Consider the following 11,230-nt stretch of genomic DNA (forward strand, 5'->3'; position numbering starts at 1 on the left):
ATTCGTAGTCTTCTGTTGTTGGTATATTGTGTTTGTTCCCCGCATTAAGAGAAAGGAGGCGTATCGTAACAAATGTGGGTGGGGCTTTGGGTGGAGAGACTGTCTCTACTGCGCGTGCCCTAGCTCCAGTTTTACTCTATTGTGCAAGAACCCCCAAGATGGCAGCTCCCATGTCGGCCATGTTGGTGGCTTAAAAAAAATCACAGTGGGAGTCAGTGGTGGCTTACAGTGTATGGTCAGTTCACATGTAATGCTAACTGGCTGAAACTCAGAAATGATGGATTTTACATAGACAAATGCTAGCACAGCTAGCCTGCAATGTTTAGATTGTACAGTACCTTATTGTGTGAGTTGTAAGAATTGAACATAAGAAGGCAGTGTTAGGCTTTGTTCTCTCTCACTGAAAGTGATGAGATGAAAGTACTTGTCCATGTTTTGACATGTTCATCTCATCTATGTAACAGAATTAACCTTAGCATGGCAATAGGGGTTGGTGTGGGCAGTGGTCCCCACTACAGAGCTCTACCTTGGGCAGTCTGCAGTCATCACTGAGTGCTGCTTCAAAAGCCTATAATATAAACATTGACCACATTATCAGCATCTTCTTTTTCTATCAACATTGAGCAGGTGATGAATAATAATGGATTAGTAACTAAGTAAGTAACTAAGTAAATAAGGCTGAGCAATTAGAAATGTCTGCAATAGTCACATGCTGAAATCATACACTGCTTAAGGGTAAATGTGTATGTCTATTCTGTTGACATACAACTGTGAACTATAAATTATGAACTGAATTTGCCTGCCATTACCTGAGATTTGTTATAGGTTAAGAATGTTAAAAAAATCTGTAAAGAACCTGAAAATCTGGGTTCAGACCAAATGAGTAGTGTGTGTGTGTGTGTGTGTGTGTGTGTGTGTGTGTGTGGCCTTAATTTAGTTTAATATAATTTCACTCAGTGCTCAATGGCCAATGGTCAGAGTCACTGTGTGATGGCCACTGAGTCAAGGTTTTCCATTCAAATAAATGGGTGGCAGAAGATTTTATTCCATCCAAGCAACCTAATTCCCATTTGTTTAATCAATTCTCAATCTTCAGACAGCTGACTGATGTGTTGTTTCAGGTATCCACTATACAAACCTGCAGCCAGACTGGCTTTTTGCAGAAGATACTGGACACACTGGCTTTTGAGCACAGAGCATTGTTTCTCACCAATCCATACACAGATCCCTTCAAACACATAAAAACACTTGTTAAACATTAATTTATGGCATTTGTGTGTCTAAGCAATTTTTCATTGCCAGTGTAGTTCCACCTATACACAAATTCTAACTGTATCTTGCATTGCTACAGTATTACCTTTACAGTTTAAATGTTATGGTAATGTACTTATTTGGCTTGGCAGGTTCCCTGTCATCAAATAAAATTTTCTAGTTATTCTTAATCATAAATGTGATGCTTCAAGGCAATCAGGATGCGGGGAAGAGGCACGATCAGACACACGTTTATTATTTCAAACAGATAACAAAGCACAAATGTTATACACTCCTTAAACACCAACAAACTTATTATGACACATGAGACATATATACACTCAAGACGATTATACATAATACGGAACAGGTGGACGACACGAGAGGGCGTGGCAAGACAGACGAACACACACACAAAGACGTTTTAGGAGGGGGTGGGGCTGTAACATGACCGAGCCTCCCCTCAAGGGTGCGACTTCCGGCACGCCAGCCTAATGGGCTGCGGACCCAAGACCAATGCCAAATGGTGAGGCCAGAGGCAGCCCGCCACGGGCCAGCGCGAGCAGGAGCACGGGGGGAAGTACCGGGACTAGGATGACAACAGATACAGGAATACACACACTAAGGGGGACTGACATAGACACAGAAGGGAACAAAGTGAAATTTAAGGTAACGGGGAGAGGTACAGTGCTGGGCACAGGCACTACACCATACAAACTGAAAAATTGAACAGTCCGGGGAAGAGTGGCGGAACCCCAGCCAGTCCTCTGATTGTCGGCTGGGTCGGAGGCCAACCAGCCTAGGGGGGAGTGTCTCTCACCTGCTCGGTTGTCGGAGGCTGTCTGGACCCTGGCACATGTGCATAGGGCAGCGTACCATTTGTGTTGCCTGGTTGTGGAGCAAGCTCTGGTGCCGCTGCCTTTTTACCTCCCCGAAGCTTAGGCGTAGGTGCATGCACTTTAGTGCTCCTCGTCTTAGGAGGAGGAGTTTCCTTCTCTGCCGACCATGTGGCCTCTCTGCCAGTCGCCCTGGGCTGCTTGCTTGCCCCAGAGTGGCTTGCCCTGGGCGGAGCCTTAGGTGGAGCCTTGGGTGCTGGGGTTTCTTCATCCTTGGAGCCTATAGTGTCGTTCTGAGAGGAAGGATCCTCCTGAGGTACCTCCTCCACCTCCATCAATGAGTCCTCCTCTCGATCGGACCCCATGTCCGACTCCAGAGCAATGTCACTACACTCCCCTCTCTTGCCATACTCCACGTAGCCCTCTCTATGTTCCATGCAGGTTCCAGCAGATTCCACTTTCGAGTACCGGTCCTCATAGTTTGGCTGGTTTCCGGAAAACCCAGTGGAATCCACCTCCGAGTACTGGTCATCACAGCCAGTCTGGTCTTCGTAGGACCCATTGAGCGAGGTCAGGATGAGCGATGGTCTCTTGGTGGTACGGGAGAAGTCCACGGTGTCCGACTCCGAGGACTGGAAATCATTGTACCAGTCATGGTAGTCAGACGTAGTCCCATGTGGCTCCCCCACTTCCGCACCAGGAACACGCCTTCCTTTTGTGGGAGTCAGGAGGGTACCCAGGAACACAGGAGGCTTTCATGCATGGGCTGAGGAAGTGCATTTACTCCGCCTCTTCCCCTTCTTCTTACCCTTCCCATGCATCCTTCTTCGGTTGGTGTTTCTGTGATGCTTCGAGGCAATCAGGATGTGGGGAATAGGCATGATCAGACATACGTTTATTATTTCAAACAGATAACAAAGCACAAACACTATACACTCCTTAAACACCAACAAACTTACTACGACACATGAGACATATATACACTCAAGACGATTACACATAATACAAGACAGGTGAACGACACGTTAGGGCGTGGCAACACAAACGAACACACACACAAAGACGTTTGAGGAGGAGACAGGGCCGTAACATGACAATAAAATAATGTGAAAAAATAGAGAAAACATTTGGTTTGTGTCTCACAATGCTAGTCTCTTATAACTAGTTTGGGTTTAAATAACTGAAAAAATCTGCAATCTGCATTTTAGATTAAAAAATGAAAAACTTGGAGTCACAGGACAGTTTCATGATTACAGGTACACTTCAAAGGTTTTTGAAGTTGTTTTTTGAATCTTTGTGTTTAAATTCAATTAAACTAAATTAAATGAATAAATTAAATACATTAAATGACTTTATATGATATTTTTAATCACTTTATACAATATGCATTTATATTTATTTTTGGCATATTCCCTTGTCCAGAACAACTTACAGAAGTACTTTGTAGATTCTATCAAGTACTTAGCCTCATGTGACAATAGATAATGTTAATGTTAATAAGTCAATGTTAGGAATACTATCAGGCTAAAGCCCTAATTTGATTGGAGAAGAAGACAGTAAAAGAGTTTTAAGTTCATATTTAAGTGACTCATTGAAGAGGTGACTTCAGTTTTCCTTTGAAGACAGACATTGACTCATTCGAATAGTCAGCCAGTAGAAGTTCAGTGCCAAGACAGTGAAGAGTCTAAATGCATGTCTTCTTTGTTTCTTGAGGGATGGTGGTTCAAGTCGAGCATTGCTAGAGGCTCGAAGCAATGTGGGAATGGGTTTCATTAGAGCTTTTAGGTATGTGGGACCTGGTCCAGTGATGACTTTGTAGTTGAGTGTCAAGGTTTTATATCTGATGCAAGCTACTACAGGGAGACAGTGAAGAGAACACAGCAGAGGAGGGTGACATTATAACATCAGGAGGCTGAAAACAAGCCATACAGCTGCATTCTGGATGAGTTGTTGGGATCTAATGTCACTGAAAGGAAGGCATGCTAGAAGCGAGTTACAGAAATACAGTTTCAAGATGGCAAGGGACTGACAAGCACCTGGAGCTCTTATATTTTCCTGGTGTTTAGTTGAGGAATCTGCATTACAGAGAGAATGATAGTTGGATATGTATTAGTACCTTGTCAGCTGGAGAGATGCAAGAGTTCTCTAGTGAGATCCCAAGTGCTTGACCTGGTTCAGTCTTTCTGAGATTTAGCATCAGTAGATGAAGCCATGAAGAGATATCTGCTAGGCTGTGATACTAGCAGGAACCTGATTGTCAGAGGGTAGAAAATAGAAAATCAGGTATCACCAGAATAGAAGTGGAATGAGAAACCATGTGAGAATGTCTTCGCAAACAGAACAGGAGAGACCAGCAGAGGTCCAAGCACTGTGGCCTTGTGGAACACCAGTGGAGAGTCTGTATGGAGCAGATGTGAATCCCCTCTATGTCATCTGATATGACTGGCCCTCAATGTAGGCCATGGTATCTGCTTCATTACATTTGAGTTGTCCCAAAAATTAAGCCAACTGGTACTCTTAAATCCATGTAATATTATCTGTTAGTAAAGCCAATAAAGGCAAAAGAATGGCTAATCAGAGTTTTCTACTTAACTGTCACAGCAAGCTTCAGGGTACAATAAGGTTTTTTTTTACCCATTCCATTAGTGGCAGACTTTGCATCTTCACAGTAATGCCTGAGATTGTGAATTGTTCTGTAATGTTATTGTATAGCCTTAGTAGTGCAGCAAAGCAGAGCCTATTGAAAGGGGCAGGTGAACAGGCTGCAGATTGTTAGGCATAATGCTCTGCTACACTACAAAAGCATGTAAGCTCTTCAACCAGCAACCATGGGGATTAATACCCTTTTACACAAGCTTTATGTTTGCACTGGGATATGGGGGACCTTCCAGAAGAGCTGAGCTTTTGTTTCTTATGGCAGTGTGCAAGTCATTGATCAGGTAGTTGTACCTTTTAAAAGATTTTCCGACATCTGTTACCTCTGCAGGATAAGAGGAAGCACAGTCAGGAGAGCAGCACAGGGTTTTTGATGAGCCAGGCAGAGTGCAGGTAGAGCTTTTACTGAGTGGCAGTTTTAATGGTGCATGTCAGATTCTTCTTTATTCCACTGGCAGTGAATATGAAGACTGGTATGGCGCCCAAACAGAGGATTGTAAAATATCTTGTTTTTTTGTCTTTCCTTATTGGTGAGTAATTTGGTGTAGTTTTGTTGAAACCAGTAAATTAACTAACCCATGAAAACAATCCAGGAGCATCAAGTCAATGAGCAAATGTGTAAGCAAATTTCAGTTGAATAGAGTTTTTCATGGTAATGTGTTCAGTTTAAATCGTTAGTGAAAACATAGCTTCTGGAGTTACAATACTGGCTTCAGTTAGTTTTAATTTGTTTTTTTGTTGTCACGCAGTGGTCTTGGAATCCAAAGCTGCCTGCATCACTCGCCGATGTCTGGCTAATGAGTTTATTGAAAAGAACCTGATTAGTGCCCCACAATCACAAGAGTGCCTCATTGCTGTGAACCTCACATCCATCCAGTATGAAACTCTCTCTGTCGTAAGTATCAAAATATCATCTTCAAGTTGAGCTTAACCATTCTTGCATTAAGAAGCACATTTAAAAGCCTTCATGTTCACTATAATTATGTCTTCTGCTCTTTCACATCTTTCAAGAACACCAAAGAAATGAAGTTCTCTAGCTGCATTAAAGTTAATATGGTAAGTTCTCTATTCAAATCTAAACAGTACCAGAAGTATTTACATAGTCACACTGGTTATTATTGTATATTATTATAAGTGAATGACACTATTTTGGTTCATTTATTAGCTTTGGCGCTGAGCCAAATGGTGTTTAATGCAGTGTGATGCCACTCCTGTCCTCAGATTTACATTGAAATATGACCAAATATCACCACAAACAACAGTTTTATGAAAAAAAAAACCCCAGAAAAAACACAATTTAAAACAAAGGACAGAAGTTTATTCAGTTTTGCTTTAGATCTATCGCATATATGCACAGCTGATGAAGGATCTCTGTAATGAAACACTTGGTTGAATCTAAAACAAATGTTTTTCTCCATTTTCCAAATGTTAGAAGCATTATGTTTTTGTGCCACCCTCTCGTACTCTGGAGATATTTAAAAAACACAAACAAAAAAACCCTTCCACTACTGTTTGTTAGGAGTGGAAAGACCCAGACATGACATGGTCAGACTCCCAGTACAGATTCAAAGAACTTGTACTGCCTGCTAATAAAATATGGACACCTAAACTCACTGTGGACAATGCGTAAGTCAAATTGTGCTTAGCCATTGATTTTTGACTTGTCTGTGGTAAAGGTTTATATAGTTTTAGGTATAAATCACTATAATAAGTATTCATATAGAGCAAGATTACAAATGTTTAAAAATTGTCTAATTATTTTAGATATGGATTAAAATGCATTTTTAAACTTGATATCATATCCCATAAAATTTCTCATATTGTTTAATGTTGTTTAATTACTGCCTAGATTCTGAGGTGTGTCAGTATGCCCTTAAGTCATCTTACTTAAGTTCTGATCTCTCCAAAATCTTTCCATATTTATAGAATATATCTGGATGTGAAGCCTTTATCTGATGATGCAGTGGTGAGAAACGATGGCACTATAAACTATGCCATTCTCATCTACACCATAGTTGAGTGTGGAATCGACCTCCTCACCTATCCTTTTGCTCGAGGGACCTGCCCCGTGGCCCTCAACGGCTGGAACCAAAGCTGTAAGACCTTAACTAGTAGTCTGTTCAAACAGTACACAAACATGCATTTAAATGTTTATATAGAGCTCCTCACACCGAGGCTTTTTAAATTTACCAACCACATAACAACAAAACTGAGATTTGCACACTTAAGACTCATTGCTCATTGCCAATTTTGTAGTATTTTTTTTACATTCTTAGTGACTGTATTCAAAAGGTAGTGAATCATAAATTGGAATGATCTTTCAGCTATGCTGGTCTTGTCACACTTGTGTTGGTACAGCATGTGAGCTGCAGCTCCTCTATGGTTCAGTAACCTTTGTGGCAGCGGATCGAGGGGAATGGCAAACTGTGTCAGTGGAGCTCTACGAAAGCAACCGCAACTACCTCCAAGTAGTTTGTTACTTCCCTGCTTTGTTATGTCAATCCCCAAATGCACAGATAGTATATCATTATATGTAACTGTAGTAAAAGCTATTAGTGAAAAGGCTTTTTAATATTTCATGATTTTAAATGTGCATCATCATGAGAGTGATTAATAAGTTGAGGATAAGGATGTGTATCTAGAATTATGTGTCCTGAACTAAAGTTAATAGAAAGGGTACATTTTGACAGCAGTATATTAAAAGACAAAAACTGACCGCTAAGGGTCAATAATTAACTTCACACCCACTAAGCACATGTGTTAGAATATGTTAGCAAAATTTCAAAGAAACAAAGGAAAGTTCTAGAGCAAAACTAATGTGGCAAAACTGTTTTTTTCTATTCTCTCCCCCCCCCCCCCCCCCTTTAAATATACCATGACTGGAATCAGGTCAATATGTCTAGCAACCCATTTAAAGCGCTGGTATCCCTCGTCCTGCCCAGCGCATTAATCATGGTGGCTGACCTGGTGAGCTTTGCTCTGCCGCTGGACGGGGGGAAACGTAGCTCTTTCAAGATCACGCTGGTGCTCAGCTTCACCATGTTCCTCCTCATCCTCACTGACTATATTCCAGACAACGGTCCCTGCAGCCCCTTGATCCGTGAGCAGCAGCGCCACTGCACACACACACTGCCGAACACACGTTTTTGCTATGGCAACAAAACACCTATTTATTATCTTAGTACAAAGTACTGCAATCTTGTGTACTACACTTCATAGTAAGGTGGATATTTACTTCAGAGAGTAATGCAGTGATGCAAGCAAATTCTTAGCTTTTTCTGGGTTCCACCTCTTGTGTCTGTTCCTTGGGAGATGACCTGTAGTGTCTGTTAGGTTATCATCTCTAGTGTGTGATTGCTAAATCATGACCTCTAGTGTTTGTTTTTTTGGGTTATCACCCCTAGTGTCTGTTCCCTAGGTTATGATCTATAGTGTCTGTTTGTAAGGTTATGACCTCTAGTGTCTGCTAGGTTATGGAAACTAGTATCTGTTTGTTAGGTTATGGAAACTAGTATCTGCTCATTGGGTTATCACCTCTTGTGTCTGTTCCATAGATTATGACCTCTAGTGTCTGTTCATTAGATTATCATCTCATGTGTCTGTTCCCTAGGTTATGACTTCAAGTGTCTATTCATTAGATTATCACTTCTTGTTTCTGGTCCCAAGGTTATGACCTCTGATGTCTGTTCATTAGGTTATCACCTCTTGTGTCTGTTCGTTAGGGTATCACTTCTGCTTCTGCCTGTTTGTGCTGGTGCTGAGTATGCTCGCATCCATGGTGTTCACGAAGCTGACTACAGATGGCAGTCTCCAGCCCTGCAAACGTGTGAAGCAGAGTACACCAGGCAGGTTCAAAAGATATGTTTTATTAGGACATAATAAATACACTATGTACTTTAAATTCACATTCACTAGCAGTGTTAAAAACTAAAAACACTCACCAACTACTTTACTAGAAACACCTGTCCTAAAGGTGCATTTTATAGGTGTACAATTATAGGTGGCTGATCTGCCACCCTCTATCTTCTTGTTGAGGCTTTCTTAATCTCTAAATAAGCAGAGTTTCAGTGTGTGTTTAATAACCAGAGTATTGGTGATCTTAATGCTTACTGACTATGACCTAACCATTTGGCTCCTGGAAACAGTGAGAATGGTGTAACATCTTTGTCCTCCTTCTTTGGCTAGATCCTAAAGTTAAGGCCGCAGTTCTAAAACCATCCCATTTGACTGCAGATGGGGACACTCTGGCGAAGATTGTGAGTTTTGTGGAGAAATTAGATGAAAAGCAAAGGAAGATGCAAAAGAGGCAGAACTTTGCAAACTACTTGGATAAAATCTGTTTCTGGACATACTTGAGTCTTGATATCATTTACAGTACATGTGTAATTGCTTTCACCAGATTAGATGTCTGTATGGTCAACAATCTGGATTTCTAACAGCATTAATCCATTGTAATCTTCATCCTATACCTGAGCTATACTCTATCACACACACATACAAACACACCAAACTCTCACTCACACACCACACACACACAACATTCACACACACACACACACACACCACACACATTACACACACCACACTCACATCACACACACACCACAATCACACCCATACAACAAACACATACACCCATATACCACTATACACATACACCCATATACCACTACAGACCACACTCACATACACCATACTCACACAACTCGCACACACACACACCGCACTCACACACACACACACACACACACACACACACACACACACACACACACACACACACACACACCACACTCACTGCGCACATATACACCCATATCTTAATTCATTGTCTGAAACAAGTGGAACATTTTTGCATTTTGTTTAATTTTACATAAAAATTTAAATATATAAACAATAAATAAGCATGTTCCTGTCTATAAGTAATAAACTGGTTTTCCTATTGTCACAGTTGGCCCCTCCCAGCATCCCTGTCTCATGATGTTTCATTTTCTCCATTTATGTTCCAGTCCTTCTTTTGGTTTATTCTCCATGACTCTGGTTGTCTCCCTTGGATTTGATCACCTTTCTGCTCTGGCTTTTACTCTTGCCTGTTTTACTTTTACGATTGTTGATTACTCCGCTGTAAATTAAAACTCTGTTATCCGAAAGCATTTGGCCTGTTTGAATTTGTCACACCTATGCTTATCCATGAGGTTCATGTCTTTGCATGACAAGTCACATTTAGATCATGCATACAAATTCAGTTGGTGATTCAGAGAAAATGGTTATTCAGCAATCTTGATGGTCTCTTACTTCTTGGCAGGGATAATCATGAATAAATGAAATGTTCTGACTTTCACGTTAACAATGGAGGGGTATTGGTTTGAATATCTAGAACCTATATCATCAGTCCTCAGATGTAGTAGTGTAACCAATAAGAGGACGTTTACAAAAAGTTGAAACTCCACCAGTTGAAACTGACATTCATCTAATCACTGACTGCATTGGGTAATGACATCAGAAGGCTGAGCATTACAAAGTACTCAATTAATGGTCTGAACTTACCAAATAAAACATTAAAGCAAAAATTTATTATTCTGATGGAGTTTAAGCCAGGCTAAACTTTTCAACTAAACAAATATATTCAGCAATTTTTCATAACCTCATAAATGCTACTTGAGTAAAAAACAGTGAAGCCTGGAATGAAGACCATACCCACTCTTCACAAATGAAACCAATCACATTCAATACCTGTCAGGTCATCTATTTGCCCCTCCCAGTTCCCTGTTTTCTCTTTACTTTGTGGACTCAGTGGGAGTTTGTCCATCCATTGTAAAAATCCATTTGATCTATTTACAGACATGGTGTGTATTTATGAAAACCTGAAAGAGGCTTCTGCTACTATTATTGCTACAACTAACAGAAGGGAGCATAGGTGACATGAGAGACATTGCTAACAACTGTGAAGGAAAAATCAATAGGACTTGAGCCAGATGTGCAAGCTTTATTGGTTCTGTCCCTTATGCACTGAGGGAGAGAAGCCTCAAACATGAATTCATATACCCCCACCATTCCCCGTTGTTCTCTCATGAGGTAATCTCGTGACTCCAGGTGCCAGGCCTCTCAACCGTCCTTGAACATTCTTTCCTGCTAAAAACAAGTTGTTGCTCCCTGCTGCTGCACCCCTGCGCAGCAACAGTTAAGCGATAACTGTCATACTCCATCACTTCTCTATTCGCCTTTCTTGCAGACTGGTCGAGATGAGGGCAAAGGTCACATAAAGGTCACATATTCCTTAGTCCTCCTTTAAGCAAGCATTAAGCATTTTCCCTCACACACTCAATAATTCTACATCTCTTTTCTTGGGGTGATACGGTTCTGGCCACAAAGCTTATTAAGAGACAATTATAATCCATTTTGCAAGTATTAATTCAGCTGTTTAATGTATCACTTTAACATATAACAATAAAAAGATCAAAGGTAAGAACCTTATACTAACAGTGATA

The 11,230-nt window shown here is 40.8% G+C and overlaps 1 protein-coding gene across 1 annotated transcript; it reads left to right on the top strand.

The window, feature by feature from the left end:
* Positions 1-5,104: 5,104 nt before the first annotated feature.
* LOC145653813 (5-hydroxytryptamine receptor 3A-like) lies at positions 5,105-8,934 on the top strand. The gene is made up of 9 exons (XM_081708067.1): positions 5,105-5,272; positions 5,492-5,637; positions 5,754-5,798; positions 6,262-6,368; positions 6,669-6,838; positions 7,101-7,210; positions 7,632-7,842; positions 8,465-8,591; positions 8,928-8,934. The coding sequence occupies exons 1-9, from the start codon at positions 5,164-5,166 to the stop codon at positions 8,932-8,934; spliced, it is 1,032 nt and encodes a 343-aa protein (XP_081564193.1). The 5' UTR covers positions 5,105-5,163.
* Positions 8,935-11,230: the final 2,296 nt, after the last annotated feature.

The sequence above is a fragment of the Electrophorus electricus genome, chromosome 3 (genome assembly GCF_041902795.1).
Source record: "Electrophorus electricus isolate QZ-2024a chromosome 3, ASM4190279v1, whole genome shotgun sequence".
Classification (NCBI taxonomy): Eukaryota; Metazoa; Chordata; class Actinopteri; order Gymnotiformes; family Gymnotidae; genus Electrophorus; species Electrophorus electricus.